The sequence below is a fragment of the Rhamphochromis longiceps genome, linkage group LG22 (assembly GCF_057381845.1).
Source record: "Rhamphochromis longiceps isolate RC_006_pf linkage group LG22, R_longiceps_female_GT1.1, whole genome shotgun sequence".
Taxonomy (NCBI): Eukaryota; Metazoa; Chordata; class Actinopteri; order Cichliformes; family Cichlidae; genus Rhamphochromis; species Rhamphochromis longiceps.
Window position 1 is genome coordinate 34,862,022 of NC_140577.1, and position 23,826 is coordinate 34,885,847.

Consider the following 23,826-nt stretch of genomic DNA (forward strand, 5'->3'; position numbering starts at 1 on the left):
TACAGTATATGGGGTACCAACTGGGAGGCAGGCAGGTGCACCCCAGATAGACAAAACAGCAGCCATTGAATGGACTGATTCTTACATAGTACTTTTCTACACTGATCACTCAAAACATTTTGCACAACTTGCCTTATTCACCCATTCACACAAGCACTTTTCTCAGTGGTCTTTCTATGTAAGGGCTTCTATCTTACATTCACACACAGTCATATTCTGATGGATGCACCGAGAGCGTCTTGGGGTGAGTATCTTGCCTAAGGATATTTGGCATACAGACTGGAGCAGATGAGGATTGAACCACCAATCCTCATCTGGTTCCCATTTAATAGGTAGCCTGCTCTACCACCTGAGCTACAGCCACCCCTGAATGTTATGTTAAAATGCCCGTGAGTAGGCCATGAGTTGGGTAATGGGGCTGTGTGCCAATGGAATGTGGCTTTGCGGCTCAGCTGCAGGGGAGGGGTGTAGTCCAGTGGGTTCAAAGGCAGTGCCTGGGGAGGCTTGCGGACACAGCTGTCAGCAATGGTCTAATGATGCTTAGAATAAAGTAATGGGAATGATGTAGACAGTGTGCAACTGACACTGACAGAAAAAATGCAAGTCTGCAAAAGCATGGGGATCCAGCAAGGCTACTGAATATTTATTAGGTTGTGGGCTCTGGAGGAGAAATCAATATTAATATTCATGAAAGGAATGCCACTGCTTACAAGCAAAAATCTATGAAAAGGGAATAACAATGTGCATTGTGCCAATCACAGATGCAAGGGCCAGCACAGCATCTGGAGCATCAGATCTACTGATATTTCTTCATGTATACAAAAATATGAATGAATTGGCTATTTGGAAAAGAAGTGGATGCAAAGTGCTGATGGTGATGGACAGCAGGCTTCAATCATCACCGTGGCACTGCTGGGGATTGAAACACATCTGTTATCTGGATCTCAAATTCTCTTTCCAGTAATGCTTGTGGGGAAGACTGTTTTAGGAAAGCTTATGCACATTGTCACCCTGCTAATCACAGAGCAAATCCCCATGTCAAAGATTTATTGCGGCAACTCATGCACACACTCACATTTACATCTGCTCTGTCTGAGATCAGGCTGTAAACTGGTCTACAATGGCAATTTGAGCATTCAGTAAATCGAGGGTTTTAAAGAACAGGCACTGAATTGGGAAAAGAAAAAAGAACTGACAGGCAGACTGTAGCTCATTTAGTTCATTTGTTCACTCAGTAAACACGTTCTTATTACCTGTGACATTGAGACCATCTGAACGCTCACACCAGACGTGCCGAGACGAGCCTCTCCACGGTCCAGATTTCCACTTGTAATCAAAACATTCACCGTCTACAGAAAGGATATAATCAGATGTTTTTGTTTTAAAAAAAAGTTTTTTTAATTTAAAATTAAATTATATAAATTATATGAATATTGTCGGTCCTTTTCACCACTTTTATTTTTTGTGTAGCTTACACTTACATTTCTTAGTGTAAGAAAAAAAACAGGAAAAGGGGCAAAACTATATCAGTGCTTAAATGTCTGAATTAATTGCAGTTCACATTAAAAAACATCCTTTGACCGGGACTATTGTGACCTGTACACGGTCGTGCTTCAAGCTCTTGTTCTGGACACTGCAGCAGGTTCTCTGGATCCTGGGCCACCACGGCTCTGGATCGAACTTGGACTGAACCGAAGCCCAGGTCAGCTCCATTTATGCAGCTTAGCTGGCATGAACTCCAAACAGTCCAGTCTGTCAAGTAGCACTCTCCTACAGAACAGAAATCAGTTAATCAGCAAACCAAAATGCAACATCACTGTATGATGTAAAAACTAAGTTAGTGATAAACACAGTGTCCATAATTAAGAATCCATAATTAAAGTTTTAAGTGTTAAATTTTAAGTGATAAGTGCATATCCACAGCCTATTCATGGCTTTGGGAGATTATATCATGTGCTGTTAAAATGTAATATTAAGCTAGTTAAAGGAAAATAAAACGTGAATGAAATGGCACACAAATCTTACACATTATACATTCTTTAAAATGAGCATTATGGTAGCCATCCATAATGTTTAGAAAGGCACTATACAGTGGTTATTAAATATTTATACCTATTTCTGGGGGTTCCTTCCAGGAGAATCTTTAAATCAAGTTTGCAAACTGATTTACTAAAGAAATCAAAACAGCTGGTCTCATTTTTCCTGCTTGATATAGTGGAAGTCATCGTGTGTCGAGGAGGCATTGTGTCAGGGTCCTGGGTCATTTGACCCAGCGTTTTGTGTTTATCATTATTATCATACTATGTTCTGGTTTATTCTGATTATGTATTTGGGTTTAGACTTTGAGTTCTTCATGTTTTGGTTCTGTGCTTCCTCTGTCTGCCCGTGTGTTCCCTCCCTGTTGCTATGTCTGAGGTCTTGTGTCAAGCTCGTGTCTGTGCATACCTGGTGTTGTTTTTCCTGTTTTACTTTGATAGTCTCTGTCCTGTGTGTAGTGTGTCTGGTTTTGCTTCCCCTTGTCTAGTCAGCTTTGATTAGTCCCAGCTGTGCTCTCCTTCTGTGTCTCATGCCCTTGTTATCCCAGTGTGTATTTAAGGCCTGTGTTTCTCTGTGTCAGTGTCGCATCGTTAACGTCTGCTCACCATCCTCCCTCGCTGTGTGTTCCGTCTGCCTGCCTACTAGTTTAGTTTTTGTATTCCCAGTTCAGTTCAGTTTGTGCACAGCAATAAAGCTGTTTAAGTTCAGCTTTTGTCTTTGGGTTTTGGAGTCTGTGATTGGGTTCTTTTCTGCCTGCCCGCACACAGACCATGACACATTGCAGAGATTATAGAGCAGATGCTAGAAAAGTGAGACATTTACCCACTGTAAAAATAAACTTGTCAATCAGGCATTTCTGGTTCATTTTAGTCCTTCAAGGGATCTATGTTGGTAAATCACCTGCAGCTGAATATCATCTCTTACTTTGCACTAAACTCTGCGGCTCATGGCAGAGAAAGATTCAATGATTAGCATTAAGTAACAGCACTAGAACTGACAGGAAAAGAGAGCTCAAATAAAGGCGTTTAGAACATTCTGATAAATAATTGAAGTCATCCTCCCAAGAAGTAACAAGTGGACATTTTTTACAATCATTCTGAGACAATGTTTCCTGTTATAGTATTTATATATATGCTAATTTAAAGTCATATCCTGAAGGACAACGTCAAGATAGAACTGAAGGTCAAAACTATCCAAACTATGCAGAGGAATTTAACTGGATATGACATTATCTGGGGGTGATGTATAATGTGAAAACGTCCTAGCACAGAACCCTGTGGAATTCTGTGATTAACTATTGTGTGTAAGCAAGGCTCCTTATTTACATACAAAAGTCAGAATCCATCAGATGATGAAATATTTAAAACCAGCACAGCAGAATTTCTTTCAATATCAACAATTTAGTCAGTGTATTTAATAGTGAAGCACATTAACTGTAATACTTGTGTGAATAGTCTTGGGTTTGGGTCCAATAGTAACAGACAAGTTACTGTTACCTCAGCAAGTGACTGCTCTTTATTAACAAAGAGGCTGGTGGATTCAACAACAACCTACCTGGACAGGGTACAGTACAGGGTTCCTGCAGAACTATTTGTGTGTTTCCTTCTACTGAGGGCTCCAGATCTCCACACAGTTCATCGTCCACCGCACTACCATCCTGTCGACCTGAACCGTCTGACACAAAGCACGACACATTCCTGAATCTCAGACCTTCTCCACACCTCGCTCCCTAATGGAAAAGCAAACAGAATTACTAAATATGGATACAATTCAATCTACATTTAACTTCTGTAGTACAGTCAGCTTGCTGGTAGCTTTAATCACATTCAGCTACTAGGCCTTAAAATGATTTTAAACCATTTGTGTTAGTCCTTGGTAAGTTTAAAAATTAATTCTAAATATAGTAACAAACTACTGGTACTGGTACTACTGGTCACCTGCTGTTGGAAATGAGTTAAATATTAAACTATTATAACAATAATAACAATAATAATAATAATGATATCCTTCAGGTTAACATGGCAATTTAAAAGGAGAGGCATATAATAATAATAATAATAATAATAATAATAATAATAATAATAATAATTAGTCAAGACCAGAGATGGGCAGTAACGCGTTACTCGTTACTTTTTTCAAGTAACGAGTAAAGTAAGGGATTACTATTGCAAAAAAGGTAATTAGATTACCGTTACTTTCCCGTAGGAACGCTGCGTTACTGCGTTACTAAAACCGTGATTTTTTTGCGAGAATGTCTCACGACAGTGACATAAGCAAGTGCGCCGTTCGTGACAACAGCTGTGTGCAGATCAACAGTGCATCATATATCGAGTGCAGGAGAGAGTATGAGCGTGGAAGTACTGACCTTACTTTGAGTTTGATTCCATAAAAAGTGACAAAAACATTAGTGTCCGCTGTGCGTGGGAAGAAAACTTCTTTTTACAGCGAACAAAACCCCTAAACTTCCGAGCAAGCACCGAGTAGCTACGACGTAATGGGAAATTCACAGAGAAACTCGCGGATTCTTCAACTGACCACCTGCACCAGGGTAAACCTCCGCCTACACCACTGCTGCTTTACAGGTGAAAATAGAGCAACAGGACCGCTGAGTCTTTGACTTTATTTATTTTCTGCTGTGTTTTACTTGCATCTATTTGAAAGACTGAGTGTAAACACAAAAAATATTTTTATTTTATGTGCTGGAATGTGCAGAAAATAGGTTTAAATGTTAAACTAATTTATTCAAGTCAGAGAATGTTGCAGATAATAAAATTTTTGCTTGATGCATAAAGTTAAAAGATTAAAACTAATAAAACAAGTTAAAAAAAAAGAGACTTTTCCATTTGATTACATTTTGTATGATGGATTATGCAGAAAAAGTAGAATTGGGCTGAAAGATCTATCGCTTTATCACCTATTCAGGTTGTAAATCGTGTTTTTAAAAAGTAACTAAGTAACTAAGTAATTAATTACTTTTGAAAATAAGTAATCAGTAAAGTAACGGGATTACTTTTTTGGGGAAGTAATCAGTAATTAGTTACTGATTACTTTTTTTAAGTAACTTGACCAACACTGGTCAAGACATTTGTCATGTTAATTGTCCCATTTTTCATTTATAAAGTTCTTATGAATACTAAGTATAAATTTTCAATTCAATTCACTTTTATTTATACAGCACCAAATCACAACAACAGTCGCCTCAAGGCGCTTCATATTGTAAGGTAGACCGTGGCGACAGTGGGAAGGAAAAACTCCCTTTTAACAGGAAGAAACCTCCGACAGAACTAGGCTCAGGGAGGGGCGGGGCCATCTGCTGCGACCGGTTATGGTGAGAGAAGGAAGACAGGATAAAGACATGCTGTGGAAGAGAGTCACAGCGTGTCTTTTAGGGTTTACTAAATAGTGAAATGGCAAACGTCACAACAATGTTGGTTAAAGTCAGTCTTCTGGAAAGTCTGATGACAGCATCTTGTGAGACACCTTCATTTTGGACTATCCCTCCTCATCTAGGTGAGTATGTCAGGATGGTTTAATATGACTTTAATGGTTTTATATAATATTTTTTACGCTAGTAAAATTAGTGACTAGTGAAAATTAAATACAGTGTTTCACTATTCTGGTAAATATGTTGAAGAAGAAGAGGAAGGCTAATTGACCTCAGATTTGCACTCAGACCAGGCGCTGTATCTCCACCTGTAGCAGGGCTTCACCAGGCAGGGCTTCCACTGTTCCATTTGGGATGGACATGGCCTCCCATCACCCTGCGGAGCTTGGATCACTGTCCGTCTTCTCCACAGTTTGCCTGCCAAAAAGCAGATAAATGAATAAATTCAAATATTAATGGTTGGGTAAAAAAGAATAGGATAACATTAATTACTCGAAACATAAAGACCTCTTCCTTTGCTATGTAATGTCATGTAACGCTGTATGAGGCAAGGAAGGACAGGACCCAAAGTGTAGCACTCTCGGGCAGGACCAAACTCAAAGGCAGCTTTTTTGAGGAATTTACAGATTTATTTAACTTCACTAGGAAGGCAATTGGTACTATACTGATATACCATCCTACCCTGCCTTTTGATCTAACTAACTACTAGATGCTGATCTGTTAAATGCTTAGCTTCTCAAAAACTCTCAAAAAAACTATTTCCAGAATCAATCATTTACCCAGGGCGTACTAGTGCCATGTGCACATGAACATTCCTCTGTCACAAACTGCACAAAAATCCAGTAATCTGAACCACTCGAGGCAGGCTGTTCCTCCCAAACCACTCCAGGTCTCACTGTCATGTGATGAAGTAGGACAATGGAGTCACCAGGTGGGGAAACCTCCTGCACTATAACCAGCAAGTCCAAGCTAAGAGAACATTTGTAAAGCATTTGGACAATCTACATGAAGTAAAGGTTTGTAATTCCCACATTCACTTTTATTCCAGTGTTCATCATTCCTGTTAGAGCAGCTGAGCTGTGAACAGTTTCTATCTGTAAAATAACACAGTGCAGTGCAGATAAAGTACAGAAAACTTAAAAGGAAACATATATGATTAGAGACTGTTGGACTCAAACATTAGCACATAGTAGCAAAACACTACTGCGAAAAATGTAACTGGTTAATTCCAATTCTTCCCTGGATTTGTTTACCTGCCAGTCCACATGTGTGACTACAGCCAGACCATGGTGACCAGTCAGACAGCTGGCAATTAACAGGACACTCCACAACACAGGATGCATTCATTTGCCACTTTCTCTCCAGACCAAGCTGCAAAGAAATATCATTAGTAATCCATGAACTCAAACAGAACCATTTACAAAGGTTTAAAAGGCAAGCAGTACCAAACATCTCACCTCTTTGCAGAAGACGAGGTCTACAGATTTACCATCACTACGCACACAGTCCAGCATGCGGGTTTTGAATCCATTTCCACACACTGCTTTGTCACTGAGCTGACAGGTACTCCATTCTGAAGAGACACAGTAAAAGGTCAGCATAACAGGGGTGGCTGTAGCTCAGGAGGTAGGAGAGTAGGTCATCTACAGTCTGAAGGTTGGTGGTTCAATCTCTGGCTGCTTCAGTCTGTATGCCTGGGAAGGGCACTAACCCCAAGTTGTTTATTTCTGACCCATAAAATACTTTTTAATGACCGGGCCAAAGTTTCAGTTTAAACAACCGACATTCTGTTTTCCTTCCTTTAATTAATCCGTGCATGCTGGATGTACACTCAGTGAAGGATCGCAAGTCTTTTGCAAAGCCAACACAAAAAGACAATCATTCATGCTCACATTGACACCTATGAGGATTTAAACATACAGTACATGGAAAAAGCTCACGCAGGCACACAGTGAAACGGTAACTTTAAACAGAAGGGCACTGAACAGCTTAAACCCAGGATGTGCTTGCTTTGAATTTGCAGTGCTAAACACTGCACTACGCTGTGTCTTTAAATCAGGGGTCTTGAACTCCAGGCCTCGAGGGCTGGTGTCCTACAGGTTTAGATATCACCCTGGATCAAGTGATTAGTTCATTACCAGTCCTCTGGAGAACTTCAAGACATGTTGAGGAAGTCATTTGGCCATTTAAATCAGCTGTGTTTGATCAAGGACACATCTAAAACCTGCAGGACACCAGCCCTCGAGGCCTGGAGTTTGAGACCCCTGCTCTAAGTACAGAATTTAATTGATTTGCATTCATTGTTTTTATTAACATACATAATATCCCAACTTCTTTGGAAACAAATCTGAACAGGTTAATGCTGACCAGTGATGTTGTAGGTGTAGTGAAAGCAGTTCCTGTTGAGTTTGCATGGCTCTGTCTCTTCAGTCGGTGGACACTCCTTCTTTTCTCCTGGCTGTCGGAGCGGGTAAGCACTCCTCTCCCGGGTGCTGTTCTCACTACATGGCTGAAAAGCAGAGGGAAAGGTTCTGACTGTTTTACATAAGCACACATTAAAAGTGTGGAACATAAAGGCTTTTGATTTTTCTATGTTGGAGATAGACAGACAGAAGTAATTTGACTGAAATTTGAACTCTTTTGATGAGATGTGAGATTCAAGTGAGAAGTGCATCATATCTTGCATTGAAACACTAGCAGTTTGTATTGGTGAAATGTGTTCCTGATTTGAGAACTGTATTAACAGTAGTAAGAATTACTTTTCTGCTGTCACAATTGTGCCAAAGCGATCAAGAAAAAGTCCAAAACCAGAACAGAAGCTAAGTTTGTTTTTTTCACACACGAAGTCCTGAATGTTCAGGCCTAATTCATATATTCACCTTCAGAAGTCAAAGTCATTATCAGTGATAATCCCAACTCTAATTCTAACCCTCGGCAATCAGAATATTGTCTTTATTTCACAGTTAATCCAAGTTTTGGCAACAGAGAACTGAGAAAATGATCATTTTAACTGGCACACAGGAAAATCTATTCACATTTTTCCAAATGTGAATCCTATCCCAGCTACATTAACACAAGAGGTGCGGTACGCATAGAGACAGACAACTGTCCACAGTCACATTCTCCTACCATACCTATGGTACCTATGGTTTCTTGAGTTTCCAAAAGTAGAATGGGAACTACAAGGTTTAACTATCCAGTCCCTCTTCTGTGGACTAATTTTTTTCTGTTGTTGTTGTTTTTTTAAAAGGTTTAGATTGTTTGTAAATAAGAGCAACATAACAAAAATCCCTTTGTTATGTTGCTCTAAGTCTAGATTGGTGTTGGACTTTCATTCTTTCTTCTTTTCAGTCCTGACTTGTTTATATGGCACTTTTGCACATTGTTAACTGTCTTGTCCTGTTTGTTATTAGCGGTCTATCTGTCCTCACCTTTTGTCCCTTCTTTTCCCTTGACCCTCAGTTGGTCACTGCAGATTACTGCCCCTCCATGAGTCTGGTCCTGACAGAGAGCTCCTGTTGAAAAGGAGCGCTTACTTCCCACCAATCGCCAAGTGCTTGCACATAGAGTAAGCACTTGGCGATTGGTCATTGCGGTTCTCTCTTAAATAATGAAGGGTCTCACTATATAAAGTGTGTTGACACGATTGTTGTTAGCAGTATATAAATAAAAGTGAATTGAATTAATTAACATACAAACAAATATGTGACACTGAGCAATACCAGCTAGATATATTTCGGCTCAGCTCAACACACAGCTCAATTCTGGATGCAGTATCCTGGAGACGGGCTAATCTTTATTCCACTTTGGAGTTGCATTCAGTAAGAAGTAGTGAACTAGGGTAGGTATACTTCTCTTTGCTGGTAGTTTTCTCAGCTGGATGTTTCCATGCACCTTGGGGTAAGAGAACAGGTCCTCACTGTTGTTTTTCCCTGTGCCCCAAGCATCAGCTCAGAGTACACAGCCTTCTGGGAGTGCCTGGCTGATAGCTGGAAGGTCCCCCAGATTTGTTGTCCTTGGGGACCTCAGCATTCATGTGAGCAATGACAGTGAAGGCTGGTGGAGTGTGATCGGGAGCAACATCCTACCTGACGTCTAAGGAGCTCGGAAAGAAAAGCATCTGGACTTCTTTAAGTTGCTTGAACTTAAAGGATGAGCTCATTGTGAAACCATGCCCCACCCTACCATGTGATTTCGAAATCACATGATAAGGTGCGGCCAGGTTTCACAATGAGCTCACCCAAAACCGGGGCTGATTGTGACCCACACCCGTTTTCCCACCTTGGCTCATGTGATTAGAGGATCATCAGGGGGTCTTTTGTCCCTCTTTGGGGGGAAACTCCCACTGGGTTTAAATCTGGGACTCTCCACCATTTGACCTTAGAACTGAAGAAGCTTCTCGGATGAGAGGTGAAACGTCTTCAAGTAACTTAAAGAAGTCCGGACGCTTTTCTTTCCAAGCTCCTTAGACTACGACGACCTGGATGACTCAGAACCTTCACAGACACATCCTACCTGACCTAAACCTGAGCGGCCCGCTGTAACTGGACTTCTTTGTTGTTCACAGGTTGTCTATAATAAGCATGAGAGTTTTCATAAGTGCATTTGGCACTAGGACACACTTGGTTGCAGGCTAATGATTGATTCTGTAATCATATCATGCATTTCTTGGACTTTTGGGTGGAGATGTGAGCTGCTTCTGTTGGCGTCATCATGCAGTTATTTGTATAAATTGGCTGAGATAAGAATTAGCAACTCCAAGTCTGAATCCTGTTTTCATCTGGGAAAAGTTAAAGTGTCTACCCTGGGGTGGGGCTGAATCATTGCCCCAAATACATCAGTTTGTCTCAGAGTCTTATTCACTAAAGAGGGAAAATGATGAAGGAGACTGACAGATGGATTTGTGCAACATATGCAGTAATGCTGCTGCTGTAGCATGAGCATTGAGTATGAAAGAGAAGTTTTTGATTTACTGGGCAATATATTTTCCTACCCTCACCTATGACCACAAGCTCTGGGTAGTGACTAAAAAATGAGATCACAAATACAAACAGTTGACATTAGCTTCCTCTGAAGGGTGTCTTGGCTCTCCTATAGAAGTAGGGTTAGAGCTTGGTCATGCTCCTTATCAAAAGGAGCCAATTCAGGTCCTTCGTGCATCTGACCTTTTGAGCATCATCTAGGTGAGATGTGCTGGACACGTCCAGCTGGAAGCAAACCCTATTCTAACCCAGGACATGCTGGTGAGAACATATGTCTCGGCTGGTTTAGAAGCATCTTAATTTCCACCTTGTTTAGCTCCTCATGTTGGTGCTGCGCTTTTACTTTTTCCCACCATTGGCTGCCAGATTTTCATCTTCTCTCCTATTGGTAAATTAATTGGAGCTACATACTATATATCCCATTATGGACTGTAATAATGAGTGAAATTTTGTCCTTGTTCAAAATATAGGGTTAAGATTACCACCTATGATGACTTAGAAATAAGAGAGTTAATCCAGTTATTTTTCATTTAAATTTCTTTTTCATTTTTGTGCAAAGTTTGGGAACATTTGTATTACCAGTCTCATCAGTTAATTCTAGTAACTTGTTAGATTATAAACAATTTGGGTCAATAATCGTTGACTTTCATCTGGTAGTTAAAATAACTCACTGAGAATCTGAAAATGATGCTACAAAGCAGGGGAAGGCTTTAAACTATATCACTACTGTATCCAGTGTAATGGTTTTTAACTTCATTACACAATAGCCATAAAGAAATACGAGACAATCTGATTGGCTGAGAAGTCTTAAAACTCTGAAGTTGCTGGGTCCAATCTATTTACACATATGGGAAATTAGAATTCCCTTTATGCAGCATACTTATCTTTCTTAAACTGCCTTTACACCACAAGACACATTTACCCATCAACAAACATATGTACTTATTCACAGAGTGCCTTTTTAGCACGAAGAGCGGGTTTAGTTGACACAGGCGGGGTTCCTCTATTACTATTACCTTCACTAGATCTCTGAATTCAGAACCACTACTTTAACTCTGGTTTCAACTATCCACTATATAATAAAGGCAACATGTCAGAAACAATGTAAGATTTAGAAAGAAAAAAAAAGACTGGCAACTTCATTCCATCCTTACCAGTGGACATGGGCTCCAAGCTCCCCAGTCTGACAACACACAGTCTTCCGGGCAGGGCAGGTGGCTCTTGCGGGCCCCTAAAGGCATTTCCTCTGGGTCACACAAATAGTCCTCCACCTGTTCAGAGGGCCCGTCTATAGTGTTCAGCATGCACCTGGTCACAAAAAGTTGAAGCAAAAGTTAGTTTCACAGCATTCCTTCAACAACACTCGAATATTTGAGCCTATTTTTACAGTCTTCTTGAAAGAAAGCTGTTAATAAACATGAATACATGTGGTCTTTGTAAAGTCTTTGTAAAGCTAAATATCTGGATATTAAACCAGATGTACTCTATATTGCCAAAAATATATTTTTTAATGAAAATGGTTTAACATGATGTCGACCCATCCTCTAAGCTATAACAGCTTCAACTCTTCTGGGAAGACTTTCCATATGATGGGGATTTTTGACTACTCTTCAAGAAGCACATTTGTGAGGTCAGACACTGATAATGGACATGAAGGCCAGTCCCCACTGGGGATTTTAATCATGTGGATTTAAAATCTGTGCTTTCTAAATTCCATCAGCACATTATGTGTGAAATGATCAGGCCAGACCCGATCAAGGGAACGCACACCGCTGAGGTAGTGAAGAAAGCCCACAAGAGACTCTACTTTCTGAGGGTTCTCAGAAAGAATAACATCCCTGAGAAACTGTTTGTGTCCTACTATCACTGCACAGTAGAAAGTATCCTGGTATCCTTCTCCAGCTGCACAGTAGCACAGAAGAGAAACCACTGCAGGGTTATACGGGTCGCCCAGCGGATAGTGAGCTGTCCACTCCCCTCATTTAAAGAACTGCACAACTCCCACACTCAGGAACATTAAGAAAATCCCTCAACACCCATCACTCCCTGATCATGACCTGTTTCAAAGTCTACTTTTAGCCAGATGATTAAGATCCATAAAGACAGACTTAGGAAATGTCACGGTCCTGGGTCTCCTGACCCAGCGTTTTTAGTTCTTTGTGATTTTTGTATTATTGTACTTGTGTGTGATTTATTCTATGGCTTCTAGTTTTGATCCCTTGCCCTTCATGTCTCTCTGTGTCCCCTCTGTTCTGTGTAATTGTGTGTCTTTGCATGTTTGAGATTCTTGTTTTCTGTCACTCTGCATTGTGCATTATGTTCTCATGGTTGGTTTTTTGTTACTCTCTCTAGTCTAGTCTCTTGTGTTCCCAGCTGAGTATTTCCCTGTGTATTTTGGTTCTTAGACCTCTGCCTTATGGTTTATGTCTCTGTATTTCTTAGTTGCTGTCTCCACTGTGTCAAGTTCGCGTCTCTGTGTGATACTTCCTGTTTTACTTTGATGGTCCGTGTCTCATGTGAATGCGTCCTGCTTTGCTTGTCTCGTCAGTCCTGATTTCTCCCAGCTGTGCCCTCCTTCTGTGTCTCATTCCCCTCGTTACTTCCCAGTGTATTTAAACCCTGTGTTTCTCTGAGTCAGTGTCGCGTCGTCCCTCATGCTGTGTGTGGATCTCCCTGTGAGTGCTTAGTTTATGGTTTCCCAGTTTAGTCTAGTTTTGTATGTTTGTTCTACCAGCAAATAAAGCTGTGTTTTGAGTTCACCTCCCCGAGTCTGTGAGTCCTGCATTTTGGGTCCAACTCCTGCCTGCCGCACAGCGATTCATGACAGTACGACGCGACCAGACATGGACCCAGCAGGCTCCTCCCGGGAAAGCGATTTGGCCCGCATCTTCAGCCTGTGGGAGCGAGTTTCCCATGCCTCGGACATTAAAGCAATGTCCATTGGGATAAACGCCATCGAGGCAATTCTCAAGGGGAATCCCCATCTTCGCGAGCTCTCAGGATTTTCGGGCCTACTGTCCAATCTGCAGAAAGCCAAGGAGACAGTACAAGCTCGCGAGCTCGTCATACCGCAACAGCGACCGCCACAATCGGGAAACGTTTCCACGCCGCTGCCACTGGACTCCTCTCCATCCACCCTCCACTCTGACTGTCACTCACCCGCTGCTTTTCTCGCAGCAATGTGGTCGGAGGATGAGGAGCCGGCTGTGATCTCTCCGTCGTTGCCAGTTTCCTCCATCACCGCACCTCCGGCTTCCCGAAGAAAACGGCATTCACGCCGCCGACACCCACCGCCACAGCCAGACCCCGAGACGTCTGAGTTGCCAGCTGTGGTGAGTGGAAGGGACAATCAAGAGTTTCCTGACTTTGGGACTGTTTATTCCGGGGCTGTGTTTTTTCACTTGGCTGCCCAGCCAGAAGCGCTAGCTCCATCTCCTGTGTCCCCGCTAGCACAGCCATTAACTCCACCACACGCTCCATTTTCACCTCTACCATCGCTTCAGTCATCAGTTCGGTCTGCCACTCAGTCGCCCTTAGTTCCGTCATCCACACTACCACCTGTTTCCCTTCCACCACCACCATCACTACACCCAGCCATTCGGGCTGCTACTCAGTCAGACATTCAACCCATAGCCCTGCCGTTAATATGCTCTATAGCTGAGCCACTAGCCGCCCGACCCGCAGCCACTTCAGCCACTCCTCCACCCGTCACACCTCCACTACAACCATCACTGCAATCCCCAGTGCAGTCTCCAGTGTCCCCAGTGCAGCCTCCTGCAGCCCTGCTTTCCCCAGTGCAGTCTCCAGTGTCCCCAGTGCAGTCTCCAGTGTCCCCAGTGCAGTCTCCAGTGTCCCCAGTGCAGCATCCCTTAGCACAGTCATCCACTCAATCACCAGCTCCACTTTCCCCTCAACTATCACGACCACCTCTAGCTCAGTCTCCTGTGCACTCACCTCTGGTTCATTCTCCTGTGAAGTCATCAACTCCCCTGCCTACTCCGCTCTCACCACCTCCGTTACAACAGACATCAGTTCAGTCCCCTGTGCCAGTGCAGACGCCCTCAGTTCAGTCTCCCGTGCAGTTATCTACTTCACCACCATCAGTAGCTCAGCTCCCACTCTCACCCGTGTCGCCAGTAGCTCAGCTCCCACTCTCACCCGTGTCACCAGTAGCTCAGCTCCCACTCTCACCCGTGTCTCCAGTAGCTCAGCTCCCACTCTCACCCGTGTCTCCAGTAGCTCAGTTAGCTGCCCAGCAGCCTCTCTCTGCTCAGTCTCCTGTGTCGCCAGTTTTGCTCATTCACTCCATGCAGAGAGGTAACTTGATTTCTACTCGGGGTACTTTTCATGGTTTAGCCGCCGTTGGCACAGTTGGCCACTCCAGGGCTTCCCCAGAGGCTAGGTCTCAGTCCCCAGCTGATTCTGGACCCCTGAAGTTTAAGCAGCCCCCTAAGAACTGCACCATGTTCGCATTGCCTGGGCAGAGTCAGTGCTCAGTGCAGCGCCAGTTGTCCTCATGTCCGCCAGAGGACTTCATGCCTGTTGGCTTTGTTTTAGCCTCCGCTGGAGGGTCCGAGGGGCCCGTTCAGCCTCCCGTCTCCGCTGGAGGGTCCGAGGGGCCCGTTCAGCCTCCCGTCTCCGCTGGAGGGTCCGAGGGGCCCGTTCAGCCTCCCGCCTCGTCAGCTGGAGGGTCCGAGGGGCCCGTTCAGCCTCCCGCCTCGTCAGCTGGAGGGTCCGAGGGGCCCGTTCAGCCTCCCGCCTCGTCAGCTGGAGGGTCCGAGGGGCCCGTTCAGCCTCACGCCTCGTCAGCTGGAGGGTCCGAGGAGCCTGTCCAGCCGTCACCTGCGACCGCCTCGTCGTCGCCTGGTCCGGCTGCATCTGCCTGTGCTTCTGCTACGCCTGGGCCAGCCTCTGCCTGTGCTTCTGCTACGCCTGGTCCGGTCTCGGCCTCTGCAGTTCCGCCTGGTCCGGTCTCGGCCTCTGCAGTTCCGCCTGGTCCGGTCTCGGCCTCTGCGGCTCCGCCTGGTCCGGTCTCGGCCTCTGCGGCTCCGCCTGGTCCGGCCTCGGCCTCTGCGGCTCCGCCTGGCCCGGCCTCAGAGTCTTCGTCCTCGTCTGGCCCGGCCTCAGAGTCTTCGTCCTCGTCTGGCCCGGCCTCAGAGTCTTCGTCCTCGTCTGGCCCAGCTTCGTCTTTGGCTTCTGTTTGGCTTGCTGCAGCCCCGTCGTCGCCTGGTCCGGCCCCGTCGTCGCCTGGTCCTGCCTCGACTGGTCCTGTGCCCACCGGGCCATGGCCAGCACGCCTAACACTGGAGAGCCGCCGCTGCCTTCCGCGCGGTCGGCCTCCTGAACTGCTCCGTTGTCTCCTTCGCCGCCGCCGTTGCCTTGCGCACGGCCGGCCTCCTGAACTGTTTCCACGTCGCCGCCGTTGCCTTGCGCACGGCCGGCCTCCTGAACTGTTTCCACGTCGCCGCCGTTGCCTTGCGCACGGCCGGCCCCCTGAACTGCTCTGTGTTTGGGTTGTTTTCTTGGGCTCCGGTGTTTGCTGTGCTCTTCTTTTGTTTTCTGTTCCGAGCCCTCCGTCCTGGGCCCCCGCCGCCCGCCCTGGGTTGTTTTCTGTTTGGTTTTGTTTTTCTGTGTTTGGGCTGTCTGGAGCCAGCCCTTGAGGGGGGGGGTACTGTCACGGTCCTGGGTCTCCTGACCCAGCGTTTTTAGTTCTTTGTGATTTTTGTATTATTGTACTTGTGTGTGATTTATTCTATGGCTTCTAGTTTTGATCCCTTGCCCTTCATGTCTCTCTGTGTCCCCTCTGTTCTGTGTAATTGTGTGTCTTTGCATGTTTGAGTTTCTTGTTTTCTGTCACTCTGCATTGTGCATTATGTTCTCATGGTTGGTTTTTTGTTACTCTCTCTAGTCTAGTCTCTTGTGTTCCCAGCTGAGTATTTCCCTGTGTATTTTGGTTCTTAGACCTCTGCCTTATGGTTTATGTCTCTGTATTTCTTAGTTGCTGTCTCCACTGTGTCAAGTTCGCATCTCTGTGTGATACTTCCTGTTTTACTTTGATGGTCCGTGTCTCATGTGAATGCGTCCTGCTTTGCTTGTCTCGTCAGTCCTGATTTCTCCCAGCTGTGCCCTCCTTCTGTGTCTCATTCCCCTCGTTACTTCCCAGTGTATTTAAACCCTGTGTTTCTCTGAGTCAGTGTCGTGTCGTCCCTCATGCTGTGTGTGGATCTCCCTGTGTCTCCCTGTGAGTTCTTAGTTTATGGTTTCCCAGTTTAGTCTAGTTTTGTATGTTTGTTCTACCAGCAAATAAAGCTGTTTTGAGTTCACCTCCCTGAGTCTGTGAGTCCTGCATTTTGGGTCCAACTCCTGCCTGCCGCACAGCGATTCATGACAGGAAAAGCTTTTATCCCTCAGCCATCACATTGCTGCTAAGATAATCAGACAATCTGATCGAATACAACTTTCATGTACAATGTTTACAATGTTACAACACCGTCTCATGTTACCATGTTTACAGCTTTATGAGCATCACTGCTCCCAACAAACATAATCCGGTCATTAAGTCTGACGTCACTAGCCGTGTCTGGGCCTAAACTCCGCTGCAGGTCCATATATCAAACGATCACTATGGCATTACTGAGAGTTGAAAAACTGTCTAAAGTCTTTCATCTTTAATAAAATGATCAGCGTTCTGCTCTACCAGGTGTAACAATTGAGTTTAACATCCAGGCATCCATGAAAACAGAATTTATGACATTTAACGGAGTTAGAAGTTAGCAGGAAGTTAGCTCGCTAGCTTCTATCTAAATACAATATAGCATGTCCTGACTGCGGGGTTTTGGAAACAAATTCAAATGTACAGCTCTGTTATCACTTCCAACATAAATGAAGACAGAAAACTAAACAGCAGTGACGTTTGTAGGGTTACTGAAGTTTGGCTAGCTGGTATATAATGATGTGCTACGTGACCGCTAGCGACACAGCTATGTTAGCATAATATAAACAAGCTAACTTTTTTTCCCACTGGATAAAAGTTAACGTGAGTGTTCTCGGTGGTCAGGAACAAATGTAATCGCATGGCAGGATGCTGTAAAAGGACCAAACTTCAGCCAGGAGAACAACTGAGATAATCCATCCACAATACGAGGTTAGTCATTCATATACTGCTGCATGGGCTGGGCTGTAGTTACATCCTAAGGTTTTAAAAACTGAGCTTAAATAAATGATTAGCGGTAATAAAAGCCGAGGGAGGTCAACAGTGATCACTGACTGTTTTAGGAGCTTTTTGAGATTAAATAGAAGAAAATACATAACATTAAACATGTTAACAACACAAAAGCCATATTAAACACAGACTACTTTAGGCCCGGAAGTAGGATTCGTCACGTCATCACTTAACAACGTTGTTGGGAGCAGTGATTGTTCCCAACAAGGGTTGTTCACATCCCTGCTGTTATTTGTACACATTTCCCATTTTCTGTAAACAGTTTGTCAGGTTTTTTAAAGCACAAATATATAGCACTTTTTGTATATTTTTAAAAGGATTATCTTACTCACTTTCACATTTCTTTGAATTTGAGTATGCTATTTTTACTAACTGTATGGTAATCTTTTTTTTTGGATGTTGTAAATTTGCCCTCACAGTCTCTTATTTCTTTTCTTCTTTTTTTTTACTTTCGTTACTTTTGTGTGAATCTGCATGCTCCATCTGCCTGTCACTTTGCTGATGGAACACCTGAATTTCCCCAAAGAGGGACAACAAAGGATATTTCTATTCTATTCAATGATTTGGACGGGTCAGTGAATACTTTTGGCAATATAGTGTATATATTGGTTATAACATCATGCACTACTATTTTAATTTTTGATCACTTTTTAACAATTCAGCACAAGCAAACACTCAGCTCTGTTTTTCCTCCAAAAGGAAGAATATCACCTGTTTAAAGCTCAGAGACACTGACACATGAATCTGTTCATCTTACTTGACGTTTCGGGTTTGAACACCTTCACCACAGTTGTCATTCAGGTCCACATTGCTGACTTTCCACACACTCCAAGGCTCTGCCACCCACACATACTGCCCACAGTCACTGAGGCAAGGCACCACCTCATAGACCTGATGCACATAAAAACACCAGTTACCCTACAGGCACAGATGCATGATGTCAAAGAGGAAATTTAAATCCTTCCACTCAGTTTTGCTTAAGTTTGAAAATCATACATTATAATAAAACTAAATACCAAAACTAACTTTATGAAATAATTACAAAAAGCAGCAGCCTACTTACTTGAGCCTGTAAGTGGAATCCATTTGTAAAAGAAGACAAGGAAACCACAGAAAACAGCATTGTTTAAGTTATTATCCAAAAAAATAGGTATAAAGCTAGAATATAACACTTTAAGTGAGCCCTCTCTCACCTGGTTGACATGGTCCAATTTAGGGCAAGGTCTGCCACCATTGTATGGTTTTTCTCGGAGCCATTTAGAGCGAACTTTGACCCCACTGCCACATGATTTGCTACAGCGAGACCAGTTGGACCACTCACTTAGTTTGCAGTCAGATGGACAAGGAATGATGCAGGCTTCCTCGATATACCCTGTAACCAGTCACATAACAAAAAAGTAGAGCAAGATATTTGACAGCATCTTGGCTGTACACAGTTTTAGGAAGGTGTATGGCAAAATAGATTTTAATGGTCTGTTTTTATTATTTGACATACAGGTCATTCAGTCTCAAATTATTGTGGGCCTTCTGCTCGACCATCTCTGGTTTGCACAAAAATCTTATGGTCCAAAGTTTGGACATATTAAATTGCTGTAAAATTTTTGTTTCACATATCCAATCATTTTCAAGATATATGTTTGTGAAAAATGGTCCATCCATCTGATGGACTAATGAGCAGGGACTCCTCCTGGTAAGACATGTCTGAAACACCTCAACTGGAAGTGATCCAGGAGTCATCCTGGTCAGATGACCGAATCGCCTTAACTTGATTTTTTTTTCAAGGAAACTAATCCGTCACTTGTATATTTAAAGCCTATTCTTTTGTGACCATGGGTGAGGAAGAAACGTAGATTGATTGGTAAATCGACAGCTTCTCTATGCACGCGTTTAAATGTGTGTGCAAAAACTTAGGTTAAACATAGTATTTTCATAGTGGTGGCTTAGCTCACCGGGATGAGCAGGTGGCCATTTGCCGTATGGCTTTGGCTGCCTGCTTCACTTCACTATCTAATAAAGTCAGAACAAGGTACTTTCGAGGTTGTAGTGAAGTTGTGTTGTGATGGTTACTTTTCTCTATCTTTTCCAATAAGGTATGGTCTCTCCATTTCAAACTAAGTGCTCTATTAGGGTGATATGCCACTTTGAGGTCTTGGCCTGATTATTCAAGACCTTCTATTTGGAGAGAAGCATTTTAAAATTTACTCTGGATTTAAAGAATAGGAGCCAATATGGGAGACATATAGTCTTTCTTTCTCTTTCTGGTACCGGTTAGTACTCTCATTGCAGAGTACTGTGTGAGGTAAGTGTAACATAGTCAAATAGAGTTGAAGTTAAATCCCGCTAAATGGGACATTGGCACCACTTACTGTTGTAAAGGTCACCCTGCAACATTCACAAAGGGCAAGGGATTCTGGGTAATCCTCAGAATAATGGAGGATTCCTGCAAAGTAAGGAATGCGCAAATGTCGTGGGGAAGAAAAATCATATCGCAGGTTGTAACAGTAATACAATCTGACCCGATTATTTTTGTTGTTTAAACATCATTTGTTGTGGGTAATTTCTCCAGTCCTTATGTTGAATTGATGCACATTTATGTGAGATTTCTTTATTGGGAAGAAAAAAAAAAACGGGAGCATAGTTAGCTAACGCTGTTGTTGCTTTTCCATTTAGGTCTTTACGCTGACTGCCCACGACAATAAATGAAAGCATCCTAACTGGTTGCCTTTTTGTTGTGAATGCAGGAATGTGACTGTGCCACACTGTTTAGAGAATACTCATTGTTTTATGTACAGGTCTGAAATATATTTCTGTGTTCCTTTCATTTGGGAAATTTAAGATGCAGATTAATTGCGTTGAGGCTCTTCTATTTCGTTTATATAATTTTACCACTATATGATCACACTGCAAGTGTAAATGTAATCCTCAGAATAATGGAGGATTCCTGCGAGGTCTTTACGCTGACTGCCCATGACAATAAATGAAAGCATTCTAACCTGTTGCCTTTTTGTTGTGAATGCAGACCAGAGAAGACACTACACAGAGGTCACATAAGCATGCAAATCAGTAACATAGGCTGTCTATATGACAACCAAGACAATTTACACAGTTTCACTGATTGAACACTTAATCACATTGTCTTTAGAATAATCAGCAGATGCAAACATATATATCTTGCAGCTAACATTTAGCTGTAACCCTGTCAAGTAGAGACGGCAGCAGAGGTGAAAACAGCACAAGGGATTGTGGGAAGTCCACTTCCACATCTGGACTCAGTGTATGCTGGACAGATCCAAGAAAGGGACAGACATATTGCTGCAGACCCCACTGACACTGGCAATGGACTGTTTATACTGCTTCCTTCTGGAAAGCGTTATACGAACATACCAGACTGAGACACAGCTTCTTCCCCAGAGCTGTGAAATCCATTTCAATTCAGTGATGTTTTGCACATATTTCTAAGGCACAGGTGGATAGTAGCATTCAGTTGTCATTTTATTTTGTTAAATACCAATAAAATGATAGCAGAAGTGCTGTTACGTGTCTGGCCAATGTGTTTATTTGGTAGTTCAATGAAAGGCTTCAGTTTGTTAAGAGGGAGGGAAAAAAACTGTGTTCACATTTGCAGTTTTGTCTTGTTATATAATATTTGAAATTAAAAAAAATCTACATTTTCAGAAATATTTGTGGGTGTTTTCTTGTTTGTTTGGTTAGTTTTTTGTACTACTTGAACACTAAAGTGGCACTCCAAAGAGATGACAGTGTTAGCAGTGGCCCACAGCTCATTTAAGTTTGAGACCCCTGCTCTGCGGGGAACGGTGTTAATGTGACGCCTTGGGATCAGATTTAGTTATTCAGTCACAGAAAACTCACCGTGGCTGTTGCATCGAGAAGTCTCCACTATCCTGTTGTCTTGGTCATAGCACACCATGGCTTGGTAGCGGTACCCTTGGCCACACTCTTTGATGTCACCTTGTATCTTCATGCCAAGCTGACCCTCCATGCGACCACCCTCGGATAGGATACAGTCCGACCAGTTGCCTACAGGCTGGGCATTGTATTTATTACATGGGCAGTACTGGGTCTCACTTAGGGGATACAGCTGGTTGTTTTTACACTGGTCATGCTTTCTACTTCTCCCTGCAGAAACAGCAAAAGATAAACGGTTATCATCTATAAGAATTTTCCACTAGTGAAGGGTTCAATGTGGTGACCTTCACACACAGAAAAGTAACAATATGTTTTTACATCTGCTGAACTAACACTAAAGTTTCTGGAAGTCGGCGACTCACCTACTAGCATCCTTTTGCGGGTTCTGACACCCACACAATCTGCTGTACAGGAAGAAAACTTGGACCAGCTGCTGAGTTGACAGTCTTCCTGGCAGGGCACCTGACAGGGTTGGGTGAGAGATGGCATGGAGCTAGCAAACTTAAGACAAGCTTCAATGTCTGCTTGTCCACCATCCTGCTTTCGGCATGAAACAGCTAAAGAAGGGGAAAAAAAGGAATGGAGTTCTGCAAAAATGGACTTTTGTTTTTGTAATAGCACACCATTTGTATAACCGATAATGTGAACTAATCACTAATGGATTTGATTATCAGATTTAGAGTACTATATAGACTATCAGGGTTGGGTATCAATTTCGATTTCTGTAACTGATTAGATTCAGTTCAATTTTGACTCAGTCAGTCAGAAATATTATAATTCTGATCATTTATCAGTATATGTCCATGTTTTTATATCTATGTGTAAAAACAACGCTGACACTTGTGAGACTTCATCAGAGGTGTGAGCATCACATCAGAGGCCTCTGTGTCAAAGTAAGTGAGGATAAAACTCAGAACAACATGAAGAAGACTTTCCTAGCCTGGCGTTTTATAGCAGATAATCTTCAGTAGATAGAAAAAGGGAAGAAAACCATGAACAATATCAACATATGAACATTACCTGATGCTGCTGAAGTGAAGCAGAGCAAAGTTATAGAGGTCTGATTAGAGACACAGCTAAGCATTTTGCAATTTAGCATCATTTGTAAAGTTTTTTTCAGTACTGAACAGCAGAAATGAGGCTTTTCTTGTCCAAGGTCATTTTTGAAAAAACCCCCCACAACAACCAAGAAACTGCGGGCGACGGTGCTGTACAAAACGGTAGACCGGTGTGTAAGAAGCAAGCAAATAATGCAGAAAACAGAAATTTTGATGGTAAACTGGTCGCTGAGTACACTGAGAGAGAGCTGTGCAGGAAGTAAAAGCCAAAGTCAGAGGTAATTTATGACAATGTTTCTCAAACGTGAAGCGTAGTTTGGATCTTCGTTTGCTGCTGGTTCAGTGAATTTTGGTCAGAGTGATGAAACCTGCAGCTTCAGAATCTATGAGACGTCTGCTTTCAGCACCTGATGGCATTTCTGTGTACGTGCCGTCGGGAGAACGATCCACGCTTTGTGTTTACATCTTTGTGCAGAATCCGTTTACCTGCTCTTTAATCATTTGCTGTTTTAGCTGTTTGGTGGTTGTTGACACAGTTTTGTGAGCTTTAACCTGAGATTCTGGCATTTCTGGCAAAATACATTTATATTTAAAAATCGATTCAGGATTTTATGAAATAATATCGTTTTATTCAAACTAAAATCTTTTTAAACCTACCCCAATATACTATCTTTCCAGCTGTCACAGAAAAATAAAGATGGGCATGATTTGATAGCAGAACTTTTTTTTTTCAAATTGTCCCTATTTAAGGTTATCTCTGTTTACTTCTGTTTAATATCCACAACGTGGTTATGCCTTATGTAAGTGAAAGGGTGCACAGTAAAAGGGTAGTATTGTACTAATCAATTTAATTAAATTCAGTTCAGTTTTATTTATACAGCCTCAAATCACAACATCATTTGCATCAAGGCACAGTCCTACAATAAAATAATACATACAGAGAAAAACCCAACAATCATATGACCCACTATGAGCAAATACTTTGGCAACAGTGGGAAGGAAAAACTCCCTTTTAACAGGAAGAAACCTCCAGCAGAACCAGGCTCAGGGAGGGGCGGGGCCATCTACCATGACTGGTTGGGGAGACAGGACAAAAGACACGCTGTGGAAGAGAGCCAGAGTATACCATTACAGGTACCTCCCAAGGATCGGGGTGAAGATAACCGGAAACTGGCAATGGCCTTGTGGCAGGGGTGTGGTGTCTGAGGGGCAGTG

The 23,826-nt window shown here is 42.9% G+C and overlaps 1 protein-coding gene across 1 annotated transcript in view; it reads right to left on the minus strand.

Annotated features, from left to right (window-relative positions):
* Positions 1 to 23,826, minus strand: part of LOC146644401 (thrombospondin type-1 domain-containing protein 7A-like) — a 214,261-nt gene that overhangs the window by 50,578 nt on the left and 139,857 nt on the right. The window contains exons 12-24 of the mRNA XM_085395316.1: positions 21,916 to 22,110; positions 21,497 to 21,763; positions 18,820 to 18,998; positions 18,690 to 18,695; positions 18,384 to 18,517; positions 11,559 to 11,712; positions 7,790 to 7,931; positions 6,880 to 6,995; positions 6,676 to 6,793; positions 5,694 to 5,839; positions 3,592 to 3,766; positions 1,597 to 1,770; positions 1,254 to 1,349 (exon numbers count right to left, since the gene is read on the minus strand). Of these exons, the coding sequence (XP_085251442.1) occupies positions 1,254 to 1,349; positions 1,597 to 1,770; positions 3,592 to 3,766; positions 5,694 to 5,839; positions 6,676 to 6,793; positions 6,880 to 6,995; positions 7,790 to 7,931; positions 11,559 to 11,712; positions 18,384 to 18,517; positions 18,690 to 18,695; positions 18,820 to 18,998; positions 21,497 to 21,763; positions 21,916 to 22,110 (1,902 nt within the window). The remainder of the gene's footprint in view (positions 1 to 1,253; positions 1,350 to 1,596; positions 1,771 to 3,591; positions 3,767 to 5,693; positions 5,840 to 6,675; positions 6,794 to 6,879; positions 6,996 to 7,789; positions 7,932 to 11,558; positions 11,713 to 18,383; positions 18,518 to 18,689; positions 18,696 to 18,819; positions 18,999 to 21,496; positions 21,764 to 21,915; positions 22,111 to 23,826) is intronic.